Source organism: Gallus gallus, chromosome 6, assembly GCF_016699485.2.
Source record: "Gallus gallus isolate bGalGal1 chromosome 6, bGalGal1.mat.broiler.GRCg7b, whole genome shotgun sequence".
NCBI lineage: Eukaryota > Metazoa > Chordata > Aves > Galliformes > Phasianidae > Gallus > Gallus gallus.
The window spans coordinates 8,593,024-8,617,651 of NC_052537.1; the positions used below are offsets into that span (position 1 = coordinate 8,593,024).

General features: G+C 44.1%; 1 protein-coding gene across 13 annotated transcripts in view; it reads left to right on the top strand.

Moving 5' to 3' along the window:
- Positions 1–24,628, top strand: part of JMJD1C (jumonji domain containing 1C) — a 164,191-nt gene that overhangs the window by 108,768 nt on the left and 30,795 nt on the right. For 9 of the 13 annotated variants that reach the window (XM_046942820.1, XM_040702360.2, NM_001199546.3 and 6 more), the window contains 4 exons: positions 1,182–1,295; positions 18,466–18,571; positions 23,023–23,147; positions 24,423–24,566. In XM_046942820.1, coding sequence (XP_046798776.1) covers positions 18,565–18,571; positions 23,023–23,147; positions 24,423–24,566 — 276 coding nt within the window. In that variant the 5' untranslated portion in view covers positions 1,182–1,295; positions 18,466–18,564. Of the gene's footprint in view, positions 1–684; positions 881–1,181; positions 1,296–18,465; positions 18,572–23,022; positions 23,148–24,422; positions 24,567–24,628 lie in introns of those variants that run through there. The other 4 variants (XM_046942824.1, XM_046942821.1, XM_015288104.4 and 1 more) reach the window with 4 other exon arrangements.

Consider the following 24,628-nt stretch of genomic DNA (forward strand, 5'->3'; position numbering starts at 1 on the left):
CTGCGGCTGACACGTGGACGGCTGTGGGCAGCTCACTGCCCTGCAGTGGCCCTGGGGCCTTCCGCCGCCGCATGCAACCACCTCAGCCTCGGCCTGTGTGCGATGGGCCGGCGCAGCTGGGGTGACCTGCAGGGCACGGCGGCCTTTGTTTCTCCTCTTCGTCTTCTCCCGAATTCTGGTTTTAGTCAGGTCCCGGAGGGCAGCTTTCCATTGCTGCTTTCCCTCAGCCCCATTTTCACTTCTTTCCCGGTTTTCAGTTCCTCCGCGTTTCCCCTCGCGCTCTGCTCGTTCTGCTCTTCGTTAGTGCCTTCCTCTCGCCGCTCGCCGTCTGCCTTCAGAGCCAGCCGCATTCTCTCCCCTCCATCCGCTGGGATTTCCTTTCCACCTGACTCATCTCCTTTCGGCACAGCCGCGCTCCGTTTCAGGGAAGCCTGCCAGCACGCAGGGACTGCTCAGCCCCTCTCCGGGAGAGCTCTTTCCGTCAGCGTTCCCTCCGCCCGCCTGCGCAGAGCCCGCTGCGGGGGGGCCGGGGGCCGCTTTGTGCGGCTCTGCGGCCAGATGGCACCGCGGCCCGCGGCCTGCCCTCGCTGGCGGAGCGCGTCCAGGCCTCCTGGCACGGGGCCGGCTGAGGCGCGGGCGAGCGGCTGTGCGGAGCAGCTGGCTGCTGCAGGGAGGAGCGGCTGCGGGGGAGGCGGGCGGCCGCCGAGGAGATGCAGAGGCTCAGGGAAATGAGAGGGTTGACTTGAGGCAAGGTGAACGATTTCAGAACAGGAAGGGGAGCGTTCTCGTGTCTGCAGTTGTTTCCACTTCAGTGTCCTCGCTGTAATTACCGCTGCGCTAGCTGGTCCTGCAGGCGGGGAGAGGATCTGCGTGCTAAGCTGTATGTTTAAGATATAATCGTGCTCCTGCACTTTGAGCTTCTGTGGTAAACACTCTTGCTCAAGAACAATGAGGGAAAGGAAGAATGTATGTTGCAGTTCCCTTTTCTTGCTGGTTTTTCCACCGACGGAGCAAAGGAAAGGCGAAAAACACAAACCTCTCCTTTTGTGTCTAATTAGCAATTGTTACTCTGTTTTAACTTGCTTTGATGGAAGGAGTACTGCGTCAGTGTTTATGCAGTCCTGAGGGTTTGATGTGCCGAGCTTTTTATAATTTGTTCATTTTCTTCCTTTTTTCAATAGACATTCAAGCCCTTGGTTGGAAAAAGTGTATACGATTCGATTACTGCAGTAGAATTCCTTGTGGACAAACAGCTGGATTTTGTAACTGAAGATAGTGCCTTTCAGCCCTATCAGGTAAGCGGTGTGGTCAGCGTATGCGTACTGCACGTTAACCGAGTTAAAATCCCTGTGGTTGTTATGTGAAGGGCGTGAGAAGTCCTTTCCACAGTCAGGTTCTGTGCTGCAGGAGCCATTTCCTATTGATTATGGGCAGTGAGTGGTCCTCATTTTGTGAAAGATTACGTCTGGTCTGGGGAATTTGATGGTGCTTAGGAGCGGCGCGCAGCTACTGCCATCGAGCCACCTTTTAAATGAAATATCTGATCCTTTTAAAGGTTAATCAGTGCAGTTAATTGTAGAGCAGATAAAAGACAGTATCTGTCCTCCTGAAACCAGGCTTTGATTTCTAGGCCTTTGCAGCAGGACAGTGATGCTTGTCTTACTGTTTGTTTGAGAACGATTAGCAGGAAAACTGTTTTTCTTGTTTTAAAAATAAACTGTTTTGTGCTGTTGTTTCTAAGCCTACTAAAAGTTGCAGTAGCTTTGATTTTTAATGCCTTCTTCATTAATTAGAAATGCGTTCGTATATTAATGTGCGTGTATTTAATGGAGAAATCATGACGGTTGTTCCCCTCCCTGAAAGAAGGTCTAAAAATCTTTTGTGATAAATAGAAAAGCATTTGATACTTCAGCTTGCATGAGACCGATCGCAATTAGAATAGCCATAAATTCCTTCCTATGGCTGGGATGGTACACTGCAGTGATACAGAAATAGTACTTTGAGTCTTGGAATAACAGATGGCCCTGAATAAATGCTATGTAATTTTGTCCTGACACCCCTTGTTCCCTCCCCCACCAAGACGTTTTTTCCCAATACCAAATATAGAGCTAGAAAAAGAGAAGCGACTTGGAGAGAATGCTGGGGAAAGGAGAGGGAGGTTCAGCTCGTGGCAGGGCTGCTGCTGCTCAGCCTCTCCCTGCAGCGGGGAAGCTCGCCGCCTCTCCTCAGGGTGAAGTGAGGTGCTGCGGCTCGAGCTGCTCTGACAGCTTGACTTTGGTGAGAAGGACACTTCCCACTGTCAGAAGCCCACGCTAGCTAGGTCAGCCCTGCCTTTCAGAAAGGGGGGTGGTGCCAGCGATCTGAGCTGGATTAGCAGAGGGTGCAGCGAGCGCTGCAGCCTGCTGGGTGGGGGGGCCGGGATGACGCAACGCAGTGGGATATCCTCCTTTGGCAGCGGCAGCCTCTTAAATCAGCTGAGCCATGAAGTGTAAATTCACCCTCAGAGCCCAACCGCAATCTCACAGATTCATTTTACAAAGCAAATACTTGCGCTAGCGTCTGTCCTTTGCGTGAAATCTGTCAAGATCGTGTCTTTGATAACGTTCATTCCAGTAACAGTAATCAGTCTCCTTTTGGCGGTGGATCATTTCTCACAAGACAAGCTGAGCAAAACAAATTGAATCTCAGGGAAGGACTGCCTTTTGTAAAACAGCCTTGTTGCCAAGCCTGGCTGGCAGCAACACAGCGATACCGCGCACATTTTAGGTCCTTCGTCAGGGATTATTTGCTGATGGTCTCAGACCCTGAACTGCTTCCATTTGGGAAGGCGCGTACAAATTGAAGGTGTCATTTTTGAAAACATCCTTTGTGAACAGCTGACTGGGTGCCATCTTTGTAAATAGTACTGTCATTAACAGCATTAGCAGGTTCATTTTCAAAAGTTCTTCACCAGAGACCAGTAGAATGCATTAGCTTGTGAAAAACAGTTCCAGGTACAGTCTTCATCTCCCTGACTCCTGGCCTTGTGTGGCACGTAGAGGGCAACTGCTGTGTGAAAGGTGAGGTTGTTCCACCCTTCTTGGACCAGGCAGCTACCTGATAAAGCCTGAGGTGGGGGCTGCTGATCGGCCTGCATTGTGAATAGCCTGGGGACAACAGACATCTAAATGCTTTCATCACTTTATCGTTGCGAGAAGGTTGCTGGTGGAGATTCCTTGTGAGTAAAAAGGCATCAAAAATTTGCATCTTAACTGGATGTTGCTCAGAGTTTGGATGTAGAGATACATGGAAGAACATTGAGCTCACTGATGAGTACTGCAAAGATTTTTATTTTTAATGATTATAAGAAATGTTGGAAACTGCATTCGTAGGGGTGTCTCTTTGCAGGCCTGAAAAAGCCGAGTGTTACAGTTTAGTGGTACAGGTGAGAACTTCACTGAGTGTTTATACTTTTAAGAGAACGGAGACCATTTTGAAGCGTTAACCAAATTAAGTACTGGCAGCGCACTACACAGATATTAATTTTATCATAATGTAACTGTTTGCTCATGAAATATACCTCAATAGGAAGATGGTTACTATTTGTTCATTCTGCTTGTTATTTTCTGTTAATTTTGGAAATCAGGCTGTGCATTTCTAGCTCCATCTCACCGAATGTAAGGTGGCTTTTACCTGCCCCCTCTCCTCCCCACCCCCTTGTTTTATTGGAGGGCCTTCGTTCTCTTTGCCACGAGAACAAGATCCAAGATAAACCCCATATAAACTTCCTGTGAGAATCTGCTTTTCTCAGAAGTACAAAAACTGGCCTTTTTCTCCCTTGTTTGGTTTGGAACACTGCTGACTTGTTTTTGAGCAGAGGACAAAACCGAGGAACCGTTCTTTGCGGAGATAACTATAAGTCTTTCTAAATGTTTTCGGTTTTTGGTTTAAGCTCTCATGGCTGTGCGTTTTCAATATGAAGTCCTCCAGAGACCATGGTGATCTGAATGCTTTTTTTATTGCATTTTGCTGCTAGTGCCTAAAATTCCAGCACCTTTCTGCCAAAGCAAACAAAGTTTGAATCTGTGTGGGAAGACTCCATTTCACTTCAGATACAATTCTTAACTACTGAGTAATTTTTCCCATCGTTGAGTGCACTTGTAATACTGTAATGGGCAGCAGACGAGCGTTTGGTATGAGTTCTGCTCAGACCAGTTCTCATCAAAACACAGGGCTGTTTAACATAACTCTTGGGCTAAAGGGCTTCATGAATAAGGTGGTGCTGTCCGGTTTGAAGGTGACAACTGCTCAAGGCAAAGAAAACAGCGCACTTGGCACGCTCTCAGCCTTGGCAGGAAAAACAAAGTTGGAGTAGGCAAAGAACTAAATTACTCTCGTTACCAGAAGTGGTTCTTACAGAATCAGAGTAAAGACACTTTGGCAGGACTCGCTGGGGAATCGTGAACCGCAGATTCCCATGCCATGTCTGCTCTTTGCATAAATGAGCGTGTTTCAATTGTTAGGAGCTTCGTAAAAGCTCGGTGAATATTACTACTCTAAGTAGGGTGTGCAGCTGTGCTGTACTAGTCTTTTTCCATTCTTTTCCCCCATTTCCACGGTGTTTTATTTACCAAGGGCTTGTTCTTTCTATCTAAGTGCTTTGTGATGTTTCTTTTTTTCCCACACACGTATGCTGCTTTGAATCTTGCCCTTCTCCATGAAAATGCCTTGGATTCTGCACGTGTGGTGCCTTAAACACTGACCCACAACTTGTTTCCGGCAGCTTTTCTCTGGGTTGCTTCATAGAGGATACAAACGGTATTATTGTCTACATGAAACTTGTGTGTGACTGAGAGTGACTCATTCATTAATCTGGGCTGGTCAGACCATGTAGTCATGTCATTCTTCTTATGGTGGTGGCGAGAGGATCCTGAGGAGAAAGCAGATGCAAATGTATTTTGCTGTGGTAATTTGCGTAGCAATGAAATGAAAATGACATTCCTGTACAGGAAGCGATGGACAGAATATTTACAGCATGCATTTTTTTGTTAAAATAGTATCTGTAAGGAATGGACTTGCATATCAAATTGTAAGACCACATCTTCCTAATATTTTTCTGTTTTGCAGTCCCAGTGTATCACGTATGTTTTGTGATGGCTCACCAAGTGAAAACCCACAGTTGGTGGGCTTTTACGGGGGCATTTGCTATAGACACATGCTTTCATGTGCATTTGTTGTTAGAATAAGTGAAACTACAGTAAGCCTACACAAATAATTAAAAGCAAAACTTTTTTGCTTCACAGTACCATTTTGTGGCCATTGATGTGTCTGTTAGATGTATTACATGTAGCATGTGAAGCAACAGATGATGCCTTACTTTGTTTGAGCGCTGCAGTTTTCTTTAAGGGCTGTAGATGGGGATAAGAAGAATTAAAGCTCAGTGTGCGGTGTGTGCGATCTCATCTGCTGGTGTCTCTGTCTGGGTGGTGGTTGGCAGTACCAGGCACCGCTGTGCTGGAGCTGGTGCTTCTGCTCTCAGCGCTGAAAAGCTGAGCTCCAGCTCTACAGCTGGGCTGAGTTGTCTCACGCTTCAGAGGAGCAAATGTAAAATAACAAAAACCATGTTACATTCTACTTTTCCATACCGAAACACCTGTGTGGAAAAACCAGGAAAAAGCATGCTTTGTTCAAGGCTCAGTGCTTTATAGCTCTGCCTGGGTTGGGCAGAGCAGGAGTGTGCTCGCAGATAGTGCTGGGGTTCTGCTGGCTCCCTGCCCTCCCAGCACAGCTGCTCCGTGGTGTGACTTAAAGCACTGCCTCCTCGCAGGGGCTTTTGTGTGTGTGTGCATGTTTTAGCTAGATAGTTTCCAGAGCATTTGTGAGCACACAGCACTGGAACAAATGTGCGCAGTTGAGGCAGTGCAGAGAATTCAAATTAAGTTCCTTCATAATGGTTACACTTCCTGTGAGAGGGTATTTCACCACTCAAGGAAGGAAGTGGAAGGGCGTGCACACAATCTTCAGAAAGTCCCCTGCGTGATGGGTTTTCAAAAAAAAAAAAGTACAAACAAAATGAGTCGAGCAAGGGAGTGAATCAGGAGCGCAGTTCAGTTCTCTGTGGTGGGATTTTCTTCAGTCCAACCTGCTAGTCCACAGTTTCCCAAAGGAGTATTTTTTTTATTAGTAGTTTTCTTTAAAGATAAGGCTGATTGCTTTGGTATTTCAGAATGGAAAGGTCAGCCTGTATACCTCTGTACTGAAGGTTCTAGATGTGAAGATAGGGCACCACGAAATCCCCTGTGGGAGATACTGCATGCGAAATGATAGGTGTGAGCACTTTGCTCCTCTCCTGAATGTGCACTGCATGCTTGAGAGTTGACCGGTCAAATGTCTAACACACCTTAATGATTGTTCTAGTAATAATAATACTAATAATCTTGCCTACTAACCATGAAATAGAACCTCAGACAGAGGATCTAAGGACTATTAGCTATATTACAAATTCAAGTTCTATATGCCATGAGGTAAGGCATGAGAAGGGCGTGTTGTGCAACTCCAGCACTCTCCTTTTCTAGTTATTACAGACAGATACTGGGTATTTCAGGCTTGGATGCCTTTGGGTTTAATCGCCTTGCTCCTACAAACAAACCAGTGGTGTAGCAGGGCTTGTGTAGTAACAGCATGCACTGTTTAAGAAAAAAAATAAATTAAGCATGTTGAAACAGGGAGTAAAATAAGGTATTTTTCTGTATGTAATTTAAGCAGCCCATAATCATACAGTACAGACTTCTGCTTTGGGCTTGAGGCTTAAAAATAGCTTCTGCAGCTACAATTGCTTTTCCCATAAACTTGCACTTCCACTGACCAGGCAGGCAGGAGGTTTGGGGTTGGTCCCACCCTTTGAGGTTGACAGAAGCAGCCCAGGAGCTCTGGGTGCTGACCAGCTGGCAGCTGTGACCATGTTTGGCTTTGTTTCCACCACGGATGGCAGAAGCACACCACTTTCTGCATCTTTAACTCTTCTCAGCATTGTCTTTAAAAGCTGCCTCCATTCCTTACCATATCTCTGGTGTCTGGACCACCCATCGTCAGTCCAGCTGGCCTCTCTGGCAGCATCATAAGAAGCGATGATCTAAACATCTTGTTAGTGACACATCTATGTTTAAGTGTAAGTTCCCAATGTGAAGGAAAGCAAAAGGCTGCATCCAGCTAGAAGTGGGTCAGATGACTCATGCCAGCCTTCACCGCCTGCTACGAGTGTGGTACAGAAGAGTTGCATCTGAGTGGATGTAAGGAGAGAGGAGTGAGGCAGGGAGTCACGTCCTCCATTTGCAGAATGGAAAGAGGTGCGCATCAGGTCCTTGGCCTGTCCTTGTGTTTCCCTTCAAGTAAGAGTTGCGTTTCCAAGGACCTGAGCTGTTTTTATTCGCAGAGTAAGTGGAATAGAGTTGTACCCATTTTGCCATAATTTCTTAAGGAAAAGAAAGCTTATTTAGTCACGCTCTCTTGCCTCTCTCCTGTTGCCCCAAATGTCAGCGATGTTTGACCCAGGAGCAGAGTTGCTTTGGGTCTGATGGGCCTTGAGGACACAAGTGGTGTGGGGGAGACCGGCAGGCAGCACGCCTCACAAGCAGGGCTGCAGCTCCAGGGCCTGAGAGTGCTGGCTGGAGGGCCTTGGGCCTCAGGAGGGGCCTGGGCCCCATTGGGGGAGCTGCAGCAGGGCTGGGACTCGGGGCTGCAGTCGAAGGAACATCCCTAGGCCTGCAGCTTTCTCTGTGACAGCAGAGCAAAACCTGTTAGACCCGTCCCATGGTTTTTCCAGATTTGCAGTCACTTAAACGGTTTGACTCATGAATTCTACACCAGTAGGTAGGATTGAAATAAATACTGTGAAAATTGGGGAGTTTGAAACAGAGCATATGGAACAAAACTTTTTTTCTCCCCAAAAGGTAAGGTCCAAGCCTTCCATGGAAGTACTTCTGAAAAGCAGTCTCAATGTTACTGGGTTTACACATCTGCCCGCTGTTTCTGGGTAGGGAACGTCCTGTGTTTGGTCACAAATGGTTATTTTTTTTCACCAGTAAATGCCTGTGGAAAATACTGCTCAGGCGTAAGAGAGGCTCCTTGTCCTCAGCTCTCTGACCTTGAGCATTGCCAGTCTGCACATTTGATTTATTAAAAATGAAAGTTTTTTTTCATGAGTGTTTTTCTTACATGACATCTTGACCAGCACTATTTTCATAGTGCAGATACGAAGTCAGCTCCTAGAGAAGCTGGTTTCACTTTTTATAACCAACTGGCGCTTTCCCAAATAGTTGCTGTCTGCTAGGACTGGGAATTCCTAGCGCCCTGGGGAGCCCTGCAACTTGGATGAGGAAAATCCTGCAGCCCTTGAGAAGGAGTGCTTACATGGAGGAGGGAGGAGCACTCTTTCCTGCGTTTTGGTTGGGGGGGGAGGAAACTTCAAATGTTATTGATGTGGATTTTTACCAGAATTTGAGTTTCAGCTTAAATTTGACCTGATAATAAGCATGATAGCTAACATGGTGAGATGTTCATGATTGTGTTTGTTATTGCTCCTTCCCCCGACAGAACAGCACAGCAATCTGTAGTTTTTACTTAGTGTGCTCTTTAAATGAGGAAAGTACAGGGTTTTGGAGCAGCTTTACGTGGAAAGGATCAATCATGTTCCTCCCCGAAGTTTTACAGTTGAGAAATTGGAGGTAAGGAATGGTGACTGACATGATGAAAAACCTCATTTATGCAGAGATCCATGAATTCTACTTGAAAGGAAGAGTCAGATTTATGATTTTCTTGGATTTGTGTGGGTTTAAATGACTGGCATTACGAGGTCTGTGAGGCAGTATGTTTAGTAGGCTTCCGCAAAGGCATGGCAGAAGGGGAAGTGGAGTACCCCAGCTAATTGTAATCCTTACATGGCTGCTACCTCGTAATGTTTTCTTCTCAGATACCTGCTTGAAATTACCTCTGCCAGAAGTACTCATTTGGAGTCCAGAGTCTGTGCTACATGAGAACTGTTCTCTGCAGCCTTCTGCAAGTTGCAGTTAAAGTTGAGTGCTGTAGTAGTTTTAATGCCTAAGTGACTTCCTCAAGTTTACCCCAAGGACTTCATTGCAGGAACAACTGAAACATCCATGTTTGCTCATTAACAATTCAGTCTTTCCTCTTTACAAGACCATTATTCATCTGTTCTATAAAAAGACATAGCTACTGCTTTCTCTGGAGCTGCACAGTGTTGCAGTGTTGATCCAAATATGATATGCATCCCAGCTGGTCAGGCTTCTGTTATTTATAGGGAAATACCTAAAATGGCTCCGGTAGGTCAGAATAGAGCTCTTAGCATGAAAAAGTACACGATGATGGCTGCATCTCCATGTTTGCACAGTGATGGGCTGGCTGTTCTACACCCAGCCTTTGTGCCTCTGTCCCCGATACCAGGAGAGTGCAGCTTTCTGAAGGAGGTTCTGCAAGAAAACGGCCAGATTGTTTTCTCAGCCCACATACATTGCTTCTGTGCAGCTTTCCCTTCAATCCTATTGGAAATTAACTTTGAAAAGTTAATTCTTAGGATGGTGGTGGCCGTTTGCAGCATGAGAGAAATGATTTTTAGTCTCCACTGCTTTCATATTATTGGCATGTTGGCCAGTGCTACTTTATAGCAGTAGTTGAAGAAATACAATTTCAGACAAACCTCCGAAAGCTGCTGGAACAGAAAACACTAATGGGATAGTAATTAAGCAGACCAAAGTCCTCTGAAACCCATGCAGCATGTTGTAGCTGGCTTGGAAGGATTTTTTGAAGACACCAGTTATATTCTTTCCTTTCAACAGAAGAACAGTTAAGATGTTTTTATTACTGGGAAAGTTTTGTGTTCTGCCCATAGTCCTCATGAGTTACGGAGAGTTCAGAAGTCGCGTGATCCCAGAGCTCCTGAACAGTTCGGGGTTGGTTTAAAAAAGCAATAGAAATTGAGGGCGTTTGCAGAATGGCTGCTGATATTCTGAGTTAATGGTTGTCCGCTACCAAGCTGAGAGTCGGACGTAGGAGTGAGATACTCAGGTGGACGTTTTGGGAGGCGGTGACAGGTGCTGTCATCCATCTGCTGTATGCTGGATGGTGTTTTATGGTTTACTTCTGCAGATTGAATGGAGAGACCTTTGCTTTGTAATGCATTAAACTTGTAGTTATCAGTAGTTTTGTCAAAGAATACTGTGTTGCTGAGCAGTGCAACTGATAAAGACTTGCTGGTAGATAGATCACCTGTAGACAAGAGGTGCGATGTCTGCTCTGTCATTAACTATGCTGGCAGTGCACCGCTTTCCACCTCAGCCAACACAAGCTGCTGCAAGTGATTTCTGCTAGCCCTAATGCCAGGGTGTGTTTCCTGAAAATACCTGTCCCAGATCAAGAACTGAGCTCCTAGCTTGACTTCTAGAGATGCTGAGCTGCCTTTGGAGCAGCCCATTTTTTCCAGACTGCTGATGGTCATAGGAATACACCTTCTTTTTGCCTGGAGACGCCTCCATCCATACAGCTTGTCCTTTAGGTGATACTATTTGGACAGTAGTTAGATACCTTCTGAAAGCTGCTTGTGATTCACGAGGTGTTGGAGGCTGTGTTTAGATTTTAATACCGACACAGAAAAGATTTTTCTTCGATCTGCTCAGTTAGCTACTCCCCTCGTTAGCATTAACTTGTCTCTGCTAGTTGTTTGCTTCAGGGAAACGTCTGCACTTTGAGGTTTCTTTTCCCATAGATAACTACAGTAGTGGCATTGAGTTGCTTACTGAGTGACTCAAAGGTTTGGTCTGATGTCCCCACGTGGCTTCAGAGTTGCTGGCTGTAGGGTTGGTCTGATATTCCCTGTCTCTCCTGGAGTTGAGAAAATGCATAATTGGGAGTAATCAGGGTATTGCTGAGATGGTGGTGGTAGATGTGTGGAGCCTGCAGTGATGGGCAAGAAGCATTAATCCTTGGAAAACAAAAGAGAAGCATGTGTATGGCTGTGATGGAGGAAAAAGGCATGGAGGAAGTGCTGATCACTTGGGCTTTCATTTATTTGTAGGTAGAGAAGAAAGTAAGCAGCAGGAGTGGTTACCGTGGCTTTGCAAATGCAAGCTGACAGGCCATCAGTTCAAGGGGTAGGAGCTGCTTATTTGGGGAAGTCTTTAAATCGGGTGTGAAATTACATCAGGAGATTCCGCTTTCTGTCCCACGCAGTTGAAACAAATAGTTCTTCTGTTTCCTTCCTAATCTGCAAATCAGATCAGGACTCAGATTGGGATTACGATGACAGCATTTATCCCAGATGCTCAGAGAGGGTGACATAACCAGGAGTGTAAGGGTCATCTTCTTTTAATCTCTGTTTTTCAAAGAAGAAACTACTGTAGCAGTTACCAGTGCAGTTTTTAAGTTGCATGTGGCAGCATCTGTCTGGCTGAGCATTGCTTTTGCTTCTGTATTGACGGCTGCTTGCTTCCCTGTTGTGTGCTTATTCCACGTGCTGCTCTCATCTTCCTTCTACCTCTCTGTACTGGATTTTCACCTACAGGTATGGAATAATGAGCTGACTTGTAAGAAGCAAGGTTTTCAGTGGGCATGTTCCACCTGAGACATCGGTAGTCCCCCAGCAAGGCAAATGTCTCTGCTTGTTTTTGTGTTTGTGAGCTAAAATCTGGGAAAATGCTTGATTGTAAGTGGGGTTTTCTTCTGCATAATTTATGCTCTTAACTAATATATTTTTCATAGCATAACCTTTTATATTTTTGATAGAAGTTGGTTGATATTCTTAGCGGTGTGAATTATTCTTGCACAACTGAACAAATCTGTGCAGCAATACTTCATCTAGCTTAAAATCATGACTTGGAGAAATTGGAGAAATGTGCACAGCCCTACTCCCTCTAATTTTCAAACCTGGTAATTATAATTCAGAATCATGTCAACTCTTTTAAGTATTGTGCAGATGAAATAAGGAAGGAAGAGCATGTGGGGAGAAGTGTTAGGCATAAGGAAGAGTGAGGAGCAGAAAATTGTTGATAGCTTTTCCTGACAGATGTTAAGTTAACTGACAGTTGAAAAGTGACTGAATTTTTAGCCTTCGTCTCCTTTTCCTGTAGCACTGACTTTCTATTCAGGGGTAGTGCTATTGCACACTGCAAAGATCCTGTAGTCTTAAACATGTGTGGTCCAGAAGATCTGTCTGTCCCTCTGCTAAGAGTGCATTCAGAGCCTCTCGTAGAAGGAGGACGTGTTTCTGTCCTCTCTGTGTGCCTCACAAGCTGCACGGCAGCACTCAGCTCGATCTGTGGCTGGGCCTAGGGGTCAAGGCTGTGCCCTCCAGCCTGGTGAAACTGGTTCACGAGTAGCCAGCAGCAGTTGGGTTTGCATGAGGCAAGTGGTGACCGTGCACTCGGGAGCACCAGAAAATAGGTCAAGTGTGGGTTGGGTTTACATAGAGAGCACCAGCATCGCCTACAAGCCTGAGCCTCTGCTCTGGGCAGACAAAGCCGTTTAAGGTAAACCGGGAAGTTACGGTCTCCCCCAGAAGTGGTTAGCCTCTTGAAGTCTGCTTGTGGCCAGCAGCCTCCGAGGAGCAGCACAGCCTGCTGCTGACTGCTCCCAGCACAGCGGTGTGGCAGCCAGCTGGCCTTTGGAAGCGGCTCAGAAAACAGCTTCTTAAAAGAACATGCCAAGGGGATACGCATGGGTGTAGGAAGACGTGGAACACTATTAATTTTAGTCTCAGTTAAAGTCGACTTTTGCTTTGCAAGAATGCAAGCAGTGTGGTTCGCTTGGCCTCAACAGTGGCTGCTCTGGGTGATGCTGCTTGGGGGACCTGTCGCTGCAGCCTTCTCTGCGTTTTAGTTGGATTCTCATCTGCTGCTGCTGGAGAAAAGTCTTGTAGCTTGGCAGAGGAGAGTTAGCAATTCATAGGTAATGTCCTGTGAAGATCTCTGATAACCTGCCTGTCCAGACTTGTTTTTTTTCTTTTTTTAACTCATTGTCAGGCAGATTGCTATTTAGGTGTAAGGTTTGTTAAAAACAAAAGGTTGTGATGACTGGAAGATGATTACAGATGAGTGATAAAATGATGTCTATGTCAAGTGATGCAATAAGACAAAAAGGGGGAAAAAAAGAAGGCTGGTTACCAAGGAGTGGAAGCAAGGAGACAGTTCTGCACACGTTTCAGATGGTGAGTGCATGGATGTGAGTGTGTTTGAAGCCAGGTCTTCACATGGCTTTGTTTTGTTTTGCTTGTTTGATTGTTTTTTAATGGGGGAAATTTTTCTTCTAAAAAGATGGCATTAATGGGCCAGTGTAAATGGTCGGCAGTCTAGGTTTGACTACCAATACTTTTTGCTGCATCTGCTCTCTGAAGAGTGCTGTGGCAGTCTTAGACTGTGTTTCACAGAATATTCCCAGATTGAATCTCCCTGCAGTTGAAGCCCATGCAATTTTTAAATTATTTGGTGCAAAAGGGGAAGAAAAAGCAGCTTATCATTGGAAACTATCTCAAGATGTTCACCGATGAGATGAGAAGAAACAAGATTTTGCAGCTTGAGGGAAAAATACATCCATCTTATGAATATAGATCTGGGATATCTTTATGGTGAAATGACTTTGAGGCAACTTCACTCTGTTTTGAAGCAATGCAGATATGGATGAAGTGAAGGAGTAATATACTGCACAGACTCGCAAACAATGCGTTTCTTAAGATGCAAAAGCAATGTTGGTAAGTGGTGTGGTCAAAAATACAGGGAAATCTAAATATTAGGCAATTGAACTGGGTAAAATGCGCATGATCAGGAAACAGAAGGTGCAAGCTTCTGACTCTTTGAGCTCTGAATTTTTCATTTGCACTGTTTGAATTTAAATGAGTCCTTCTACCATTAAAACACTAATGAAATGCCTATTCTTATGTGCAGCTTGTTCTGTGTAAACATTGTAAGCATGACTCTCAGGTTGGTTATGTACTACTTTTCATTTAATTCGTGTCCTAAATCATCAGAAAACCTCTAAGCAGCCAGAGGAAGCTATAGTTAATTAAGCCACAGATGGTGAGGACTAATGTGGTGTTGACCTCTGCGAGGACTGCAAAATCTACTTAGTTGTTCTCTGTAAAACGCTAGCTGAAATGAGTTCCTACTGATGCTGAAGAGATGACCTTTATGCTTTGAAGCCAAATGTGGATTCTCTGGCCAAGGAGGGAGATCTCCCAAATAAACACTTGCTGTTTTTTAATGTACGACATGAGTTGAGATTTGGTCTTTGAGGCACCAATTTTTGTTTTGTTCTGTTTTGTTTTTGAATAACAGAAGCCACAGCTTTCCATGACTGATTTTCCTGAAATACATATCATCAGCTCTCCTCGTTTTCACTGACAAGAAAGCATTGACAGCTGGTGGTGGACTTAGCGTACCTTTCTATGAGCAGTACGCACTCAGCATGATCGTGGGTGGAGATGGAAGCTGCTCTTGAGTGTACTCTTGAGTTTTTGTGTCATGTTCTGGGCTTTCATTTCTCAATTCATTGAATTTGTTTCTGTCTCTCAAATTTGTGAAGGGTGACTTTAAAATGCATTTTAAAATGCTGAGGAGACATGTTGGTTTGATAGTACAAAGCTTGCTGGAAAGATAGAGTTGTGGGAGCACTGCCACCACAGACATAACCTACTGATGAAAAAGGAAAAGGAACTTGCAGTCATTTGAACCTTTCAGAAGGCACTTGGGATGGCTTTTTGGGCAGCATGCACATTCTGTTCATCCAAGGATGCCTGTCAGTGTGGGAAGCAGTATTTTGTTTGTGGGTAGGGCTTGAAGTAGAGCTATGTACGTGTTTGGATTTTATCTTCCTTTTCCGCGGATGCTCACTTTGAAATTCCTGTTTGATTCACGGCTGACAGGAATTCAGAAGCACTGTAAGTGATCTTGATGCTCCTTAGGACTGGTAGAAGTCCAGTGCATGAGAATTACCATCTTAGGAAACACAGATCAGACTCAAGTACGGTTTGGATAATTAAGCAGAGTCCACTCCACCAGAGGTGAATTCCTCTGTCGGTCTGGCAGGAAGGAAAAATAGCAGCAAAGACCTGTAAAACCTGGTGCAGGTTGGCACACTTGTGGTAGTCACATTATGTCATGTGCCTGGCTCCCAGAAGGGCAGGAAGGATTACTCCTGCCGTATCTTTGTGGTCCATAAGCCCTTTGCCTTCTTCCTGCTAGTGCATGTAGTCGTCGTTGAAACAGGGGCCACTGCTGTATGACATACATAAAGAGCATCCTACAGTAGGTTTAAAAAAGGAAAATTGCAGTCCCATTTATTGGATTTGCATTTCATAAGGGTTTCAAACCAGGATTAGCATCCTTCTGGAGGATGTATTCCAAGACTTGTGGAAAAACTGGTTTGAGAGGGGGACTGTGTTTATTTTTGTGAGTAAAACTCCTTTCAAATGAGGAACATTCTAGAGGAAAACCCTGTGGGGCAGTTAATTCTTTTGTGGGTTATTCCATCAATCCTTCCAGTTCAGCCAAGAAGGAAAGGAAAACTTGAAGGCCTTAATTGCCAGTATTCGTATCAGTTGAGTGGAGTTGTTTCTTCTTGAACAATATACATGCAGTCTAAGAAAAGAGACTGGGTACTGCAGTCATCTGCTCATCCTTAGTTCTAAGACAGGGAAGAGACTGCAGATATCAGCCTTCTTCTCATTGCCGTTTTTGTGATAAAACAGTTTGGTTAAGGCCATCAGTGTCCAGTTTTAACACATTCTGCAATAGTTTCCTGTTTTCTAGATACTCAAATTTAAGACTAATGATGGAAAAACATCAATCGTGGCATACATATTTTTATATATAAGTAGGTGATAATTTTTTGAGATTTCAGGAACCATTTTTTAAGTGTCTCGACATTGAGCTTTACTTGTTACAATTTTGCTTTGCCATTCTGATTTACATTGACCAGAATATATAGCACGTGCACGTCTAGAATCAAAATACTTTCTTTAGTGCAGTGACTGATGATGTGTTAAATGCGTATTTTGTGCATATGTGTGTTTATAAACCTTGAATTCTCTTTGGTATCCTCTACATAATCCCAGTCTTACCTGCATGCAGTTTGTGTAATGGGTCTTCGATCCCTGTTCTGCTTTTTTTGAGCTCATTTTTGACATGAGCTCACAGTTCTCCAAGAGTGAGGAAAGAAACACAAAGTGAAGTTCAGTCTCCTTTTCTAGGTGTCCAGACAAAGCACTCAGTCAGAGTGTCAGTCAGCAATGCCAGTACGTTGTGTGTCACATTAGGAACAAAGAAGCTCCAGGTGTGTTGTCAGTGGGTTCACTGTTATCTTCAGTGTTTTAAGTTCAAAGAAAGCAAAGATGGTTGGGAAGGATGTGAAATCCAAGAGAAAAGCAGCATGCGTTGCCTTCAGAAACAGGACTAATGAAACATTGTATGTTTCAAGAAAAAGTAAAGTTCAGAAACTTTGCAGAAGGAACTGATGGAATTAAAATAACATTAACATTTCAAGTCCAATTTCTGGGTGCCTAACTAATGTGTAAGTCTTGAAACGAGAGTAGTGGTGCCCTAAAGGGGATCGAAGGAGCTCGAATGTACAAGATCTGAGTTAGCTGCATTTTTTAGGTCAGCCAGGATTCACTGTTGCAGTGCCTCAGTTGATGGCATAAGTTTGTGGATCTGCATGGTGAAACATGGTACGAAGGAGCATAGTTTAGTGAGCAGCCTTGGTGGTAGGTGGATGGTTGGACTAGATGATCTCAGAGGTCTTTTCCAGCCATAATGATTCTATGAAGTTGTGGGGATGGGTGTCTCCCGCAGCTGCTGTGACAGTGCCTGGCAGTGGGGTAGGGGGTCACTGCACGGCTACAGCCGCAGCGTCGGTGGGGCTCCCTGCCAAATCATGCCCTCCTTTCAGAGCCGTTACCTCTGGGTAGGGAATCGATCCAAAGATGGGTTTGCAAATGAAAGTAGAGCAGATCATATCCATTTTGATTGCCTCAGGAGAGGAAGCATTTTGCTACTCTGCCCCTCCTGAATAAATTCTAGCATGGCCCACCCTGCTCCTCTGATAATTTCAGCAGCGCCTTTGTCTGCTTTGTGATTTTAACCCGATGGCCAAGGTCGTGTTAGCTTCCTTTTTGCTTTTCCTTCATTCCACATCACATGTGTTATAAAGATCACCTTGGCCGTTCCTTTTGCATCTGTGGCTGTATCCTTTTCAAAAGCGCAAGGAGAGACTGAAATAATTTCCTCTAATAGCTGAAGCGTCGCTGCGCTCTCCATTATGGAGCATGGCTCATCTTCAAGTGTCAGGAAGTGAGCGTTGAATTTGAAATAGACATCCTGTGATCAGTGAGTTAGCAGGAATAATCTCATTCAGATGAACGGAGAGAAATTGCTCATGTCACTCGAGGGCCTGGCAGCAGAGCATGATTCTCCGAGCGTTGCTTGTATCTTCGTATGCTGCGGCTGGAGCTCTTCATAATGAATTGTGAAACATCAAGGAACTTGTTGGAGATCAAGGAAAGAAATTACTTGATCTCAGCTGCAGCACTGATAAAGCATTTTACATTTTGTATGTTGAGAACCACTCTGATGATTTTAGCTGTCTGAAGTTCTCTCAGCACAAATGAGCGTTCTGCAGCTCGCGGATTTCCAGGGCCGCCTTTGCACGGGGAGGCACCGGGCTGCACCACAGCCTTATTTCTCTACCGCAGCCTCAAAGGCAGAAATGGAGGATTTGCTCTGAAATGCAGAGAAATAGTCCTTCAAAGGGCCCAGAGATGAGGGATGGTTTAAGCTGTGCTTTCAGGGATATGAAATGGATGCCCTGGCCCTTTTTAGGACTTAATTGCCGGAGTTTGTCCACTCTCAAACGGTGAAAAAGAAACTTCCAGAAGTGACATGGAAATTAAAGCACGCCCTATTGGAAATTGTTTAATTAACAAAGGCTTACCACATGGAGGAATAGTAATGGTGTTTCTTTCTCTTGCTATACAGGTATCTCTTAAATGTTGTCTTTGCTTTTTTGTCTGTTTATGCTCAATTTCTCTGTATTAAATTTGACAAATACGCAAAAATGAGGGAAAACTTTTGATTCATTTAATTACTGCTTAATTCTTTCCGCATACCTGTAAACACTGAAGTCTTTGTAGGCTAATTTTAGCTTGTAGTAAGACAGTATTTATGAAAGTGTGATCCTATTAATAGCTTACAAGTCTGGCCACATGCAGGCCCTGACATACTGTGCTCCCGTGAAATAACTTCTAGTGCTGCGTTGCACTTCAGAGTTGTTTTGTTCTGTTTTTTCTAAAGGTAACGCAGGGATTTGTAGGGAATTGGTAAAATCAGCATCAAACGACTTAATATTGTGCCCTAAGATACATTTAGGAAAATAAACAGAAATGTTGCGAGTAAACATAACATATGGTTCTTTTTCTAATCTCTACTTTAGGACGACGTAGACAGTCTAAACCCAGTTCTCAGGGATAACCCGCAGTTACATGAGGAAGTAAAAGCCTGGGTAAAGGAGCAAAAGGTTCAGGAGATTTTTATGCAAGGTAATTATTTGGGAATTGTGTTATTTTTATTCTGTGTTAGCTAGATTAAGGCCATTAGCTGTGTGGGGCTCTTCCCATAGCACGTGTGGTATAATGGAGGATATATTTCTAACTCGGTGTTCTGGGGAGTGTTTGTTAAAAGAAGAAAACAAGCCTGTGTAAGAAGCTGTGCATGACTTCTTCAGCCTGTTTGTAACTCATTTGATGTCTTAGCGTTTACAGCAAAAGCTGAATATCATGTCTGAAATGGAGATGTTTTATAACATTGGTTGTAAAGTGTATGAAGGGCAACCACACCCTCTCTAGTCTGCCTAAAACTGTTCTGTGCACTGTCAGTGTTAAAGTTCTGTGTGAGAGCTTTGCAGGTAGCGATTTGTGCCTGGTTCTTCACAGTTCTGTCACAGATGAGTACTTTCAAATTGACCTGGCCCCAGTTAAAAAGCATCTTTCAGATCAATTGCAATCACAGATACAAGTTATTTGGAAATCGGTATGAATTGGAATAAATTATTTTGGCTCAGTCTTGCTAATGCTTTAAATACTATATGTGTTTGCAGTGTGTTCATTAACTTTCTGCAGATCTGACAGCCAGGTAGCTCTGCAGAGGCATTTGTAGCACTGGGAAGCAGAAGCCAACCTCTGTGGGTCTGGGCTAAAATCCCTGTCTCACAGCAAAGCAGCTTTTGGCAGAAATGCTTAAGTGGTTGTTTTATAAATGAAGATTGGGAAGAGAGCAGTAAATAATCTGGTATTTTAAGAATGGGACTGAGATTTCCTTGCTGTCAGGTTTCTTTGGTAAACTAAGATGAGAAATATGGTAAGTATAATACAGATGCTGCAAAACCAAAAAACGAGTGAACAAACCCAGCCCCGCAACTTCGTCCTTCCTTTTGTGTAGTTTTTAATTTGCTTAGATGGGTCTGTTGCCATGGGTCACAGAGAAAAGGTGCTGAAGAAGCAATGCACAGAATTGTGTAGATAGGAAATCAATAGGCTAGTATTAGGCATTTTGGATTTTATCTTAATATCGCCAGATACAGCATGAACTAATAGTCTGTTGGTGAATTTCGTCCAAAACTGGACCAGGAGGTGATGTGGAGTCAATTTGGGGCTCTATGGAAAGGAAACTGAAATTGAACTTGTTTATTATGTTTCATGAGAGTAATGAAAGAATAATAAAAAGGCATTTATAAAAGTCTCTGTGTACACAGGTACAGAAGCAGTACTTGAGCAAAGCCCCAGCAACATCAGGGTAGTCGTATAGATGAAACTGCCAATGCTTCATACACAGAGCTCACTTAGGTCCATCCCATCATTCCAGGAGCTGTCTTTGTGTCATTCACACATATGTATTACAGAAATCAATGATTTACGTGTGTGTGTGTGTCTATATATAAAATACATAGTTTATCAAATGGATGCTTGGATGCATTGAGGGGAACCAGATCAGGAGAATTTTGGATGAAGAGCTGAGACCAGCAGAGGCATCCTTGCATACCAGCCTCCCTTGTCTGCGCACACGTCAGTGACTCAGGGGGAGCTCCCTGGCAGTGCTGGCTGCTGTCAGCTACTCACGTAATCCTTCCTTTCTCCTCCCCTCCATTCGCTTTTTCTTTACCTTCTCTGTATCACTGTTTTCCTGTTCCCTGCAGCTTGAGCAACGTTTTTCACTCCTGCTCTATCCAAACCCATCTGTTAAGGTTGCTGCCGTCCTCTACACCATTTTTAGGATTCAGCCTTTTCCTCATTGCATATCTATTGCTGTCAGAACTCTTTTTCTGGGAAAACAGGAGGTTTGGAGGAGAACATTAAGATCTGGTTCTGAATGCCTGCGAGGAAGTGTGGCAGTTTGAGGAAGGGTCATTCAGTCAGAACTGCTCCAGGTACAAGAAGTGAGACAAGGAAAAAGCTGTCCCAGGTGATGTGTTCGTTGGGTGGCAGTCCGAGCAGCACGCTGCGGAGCTTTGGCCGGAAAGTGGTTTGTTCCTTGTGTGAAGCAAACAGCTGCCAAACTTAGAAAGCTGTTGGGAAAAGCAAAACCAGTTCACAGAACTAATTCAGTGAAGTGGCTTTGATTTTTTTAACGATTAAAATCTCAGCTATATTTTTTTCCATATCAGTTTTATTATCGCTACAGTATCTGAGGCAGAATATACAGTAATTCTCTTGAAACACTGAGACTGCTTCAGCACTGGAGATATTTCCTGGTAGCCCTACACGTGCTCTTTCAACAGTGTGTAGCCAAGCATGATTCAGGCAGGGGCTGCAGACAAAGACAGGCCTTTCCTGTAATGGCTGCTTGGGGCTGGGTCGGGCTGGAGCTGGGCCATCCGGTGTCGCATAACCACAGCTTCATCTTTCTCCTTTCTGGCACCCAGCAACACAGAATAAGCCACACTGTTTTTAAAGGTGGAGAAAGTCTGTTTTGCAAGTAGATAGGATAAAGGCTGGATGAATGACAGACACAGATGAGAGCAAGAAGTGTGAGGGAAGAAGTTGGCACTGGGTCAGCGCAGAAGAATACGAGAGGAGCTGGAAGTTGATGGAGAAGGGTGGATAGAGCTTGAAAACTGAGAAGACTGGGAAAGGATTTGGAAGCCGGCGATCGGGAATCGTAAATGCTAAAATGAGGCAAGAAGTTGGAGTGAGAGGAGAGGCTGGATCTGGTTAAGCAAGACTGAGTCTGGAAATCTTTGTGCAGTTAGCAGTAGGATGGAAAAGAGGGAGAGCTGGAGTAGGAGGGTGGGAGTGGAGCATTGCACAGAAAGACACTGGCGAAGCTGTGGGATGGCTGGGAGGGACTTGAGACATGGAGAATGTGGTTGATGCAGGCAGAAGTGTGGGAGCTGAGCTCGATGCATTTGGCAGGGGCATGTGGAGTAGGGATTGGAGAGAAGCCACCGAGAAATGTGTCCCCATGGGAGGCCGGTCTGGTCCAAGACCAGGAATGTGGGACATAAGTTTTTAGATTTTTTTGTCCTTTTTCTGCCTCTGCATGTCTGTGCCAGGCAGTGACTGCCCTGGTGCTGCTGTGACCCTGGCTGTGCAGCTGGAAACACGCACTGGGGATGAGCTAACTCCAGTGGCTTGTGTGGTTCAGTGGGATTCGAGTTCGCAGTGGTGCAGTGAGTGAGGTGGATGTGGGCAAAAGAAGGGTGCCATTGCATGGTGTTCCTGTTTTCTCTGCTGTTCGGAAGCCTAGATAAGGTCATTCTGAGGTTCCAAGATTAAGCCCCTAGACCACTTGGAAATGTCTACATCTATATTGTTTTGTACTTCTATTCATCTCTTAAATGTTAGCATTAAGAAATCTTTGTGATCACAATGTTTCTTGCGCAGAGTATAGTGGACCCAGAAGTGTGAATATGGGTGTTTTAGTTGAGAAGGCTGTCACTTGTCCTGCTTGTTGCAGACACTGAAGCTTGCTTAATATGATGGGCAGGGGCTAGAAAGACAGGGCAGTCCTGTCCTCACCTGTGCTGCTGAACAACCCGGCACTCTTAAGTGAATCGTTTAAGTTAGGCTTTTCCCAGCTTGGCAGTGGCTGGTTTTACTTCAGTTCCTGTCTGCCTGACTTGGGGTTTGGTTGCGGAAGTAGCGAAAACCACAGCAAACTGAGCTTAGTGACAGCACTTACTTGATCACGTGAAGTGCTATATAAAGCCTAAGTGCCATGGAACTTAGAGTCCTGATGGTCAGGTGAGACACTGAACATGAATAAAACTGTTGAGCCTCGATTTCTGGGTCTTGAAATGAGCTATAAACTTAATACTGTATCATGCCATTTTCCTTCCTCCCTCCCTGCGGGCTTTTGGAGATGAATTAAACTAATTTTTCCAGGTCGGTGTGTGGAGTTTCTTTGCAGTTGGTGTATCTTAAAAGAGAAGCAGTCTTCCTAGTGTGTGTATTTTTGAATGTTTTGTGGGGCCATAGCTGGGCCCGGATCGCTCAGCTGCCTTTTGACTGTTGTAATAGAGAGAAACTCTGTGGTCACTTATGGGAAAGACTTGGCAGATACAGAGCCTAAACACCAAAATCTGAACCGTTTTGCCAGCAAAGCATCTGGGCATGTGACTGGCCTATTAAATAGCTTCTGTATAACCTGCTGCTGCCACTTTCTAGCCTTTCAGGTTACTTTTCTGTGGTTGCTGTTTGTAGACAGGAATTTTCCCATCGTTTGTCATGAAGATTGCAGAAAGATTTAGTTAGATAACAGAATTGTATGTTGAAAATGTTGGCATTAAGATGTACCATTTGCATTCCAAAATGTCTTCCTGAATTAAAGTAAAATCCACAGACAGTGCTGTGCTGGAATTGCTGGTAGCTTGCTGTCCATGCCATTCACATCATACTTTTGCTATGAAGCTTAAAAAACAAGGCAAGCCTATTAATGTTTTTTTTTTCTTTTTCTGATTTCCTTAATGGCTTTCTTATTTCTTCCCTTCCCGAAGGTCCGTACTCCTTAAATGGTTATAGGGTGAGAGTGTACAGACAGGATTCTGCCACCCAGTGGTTTACTGGGATCATTACTCATCATGATCTCTTCACCCGCACTATGGTTGTTATGAATGACCAGGTGAGTTTGTGCTGTTGGAAAACAGTCTTCAAATAAACTATGCATTCTGAGCTTTCCCATTTTTTGTGGTACTCTGAAAAGCATTAAGCAGTTCACCCCCATCAGGACAAGTCTGTTAGTTTCTCTGCTGAAAATTCAGCCCGACTCTGCATTGGACTGGCCATTCATGGCATCCTCAAGCTGAACGTTTGCGCAATGATGTGATTAATTCCATCCCTACAGTTCTGCTTTTCTTCTGTTGTCGCTGTTTGACTAGCCAAGTCTTTGAAGTGAAGTGATCCAGTTCTAAGAACTGGTCTTCCCTGTCAGCTCTGTTGAGGATTTCTTCTCTATGTGCTGAAATCTTCCAGTGCTCCAGTAAGAATTAGTTCTTCTAAGCAACTGAAATATCCACTTTCCACAATATATTGAATAAAGCCTTTGCTGCAGCCTAATTTGCCTAATTTACATTTACTACAGTGGGTTTTAGTTGTGATCCTGAAACTGACATTACAAAAGGAATTAATGGTGGTGTTTTTAGTGGCAGTAATGAATTGTGTTTCAGGAGACCAGAGCAGTGATTCAACATTAATATAGCAAATGACCCATCTGCCTTGAAATGACTGACCAAATCATGTGGGACAATATGAATTTAAGAATAGTCTATTGCTCAAGTCTGTGCTTTCCCTTCATTTGCTCTAATGATTTTCCCCAAATATTAATGTTCTCACTTTGCAACACATTGGTTAAAGATCTGTTGAGCATTTCTTTCTTTTTGAACTATTCTCTCTCACTGGCAAGAGTTCTATCCTCTGGTTGTTCTGCTGCTTCTCCTTCAGAAGTTGTACTGGAAGCAACTGCTGGAAGCAGTATTGCAGTGTATTTCTGCAGTAAACATCACAAAATTTTTGATCATTTTAAGCACTACTTAAAGATGACCCCCTATGAAGATCTCAGTATCTTTTAGTTTCAAATTTGAAGGTATTTATAAAGGAAGGAGCAGTGAAGTGGTGGCATTAAAAGAAAAAGAGAAAGAAAAACAAGAAAAGGGGGGAAACATTTATCTTTAAAATACAATTAAAGGATATGTTTGCTTTGTTTTTACTCTATTCCCAGCCTTTGAGAATGACTTTGCATATCAGTTGTACGTGTCAGTATTAAGTAGGCTTTTCTCTAGTTTACCTTTAGCACTCAGCGTAGACTGCTGAACACTGATAGAGGAAATGTTGGTTGGACAGTGTCCGAGCATCTGCTGATTATTTGTTTTCCCTTTTTTTTTTTTCTCTCAATAACTAGGTATTAGAACCTCAGAATGTTGATCCTTCTATGGTTCAGATGACTTTTCTAGATGACGTTGTTCACTCTTTGTTGAAAGGTGAAAATATTGGCATCACTTCACGCCGGCGGTCTCGTTCCAACCAGAACAGCAACACAGTTCACGTAGATACATTTATCTTTTTACCTAAATTTTCTTGTATGCAGTGAATATTAACAATATGTGT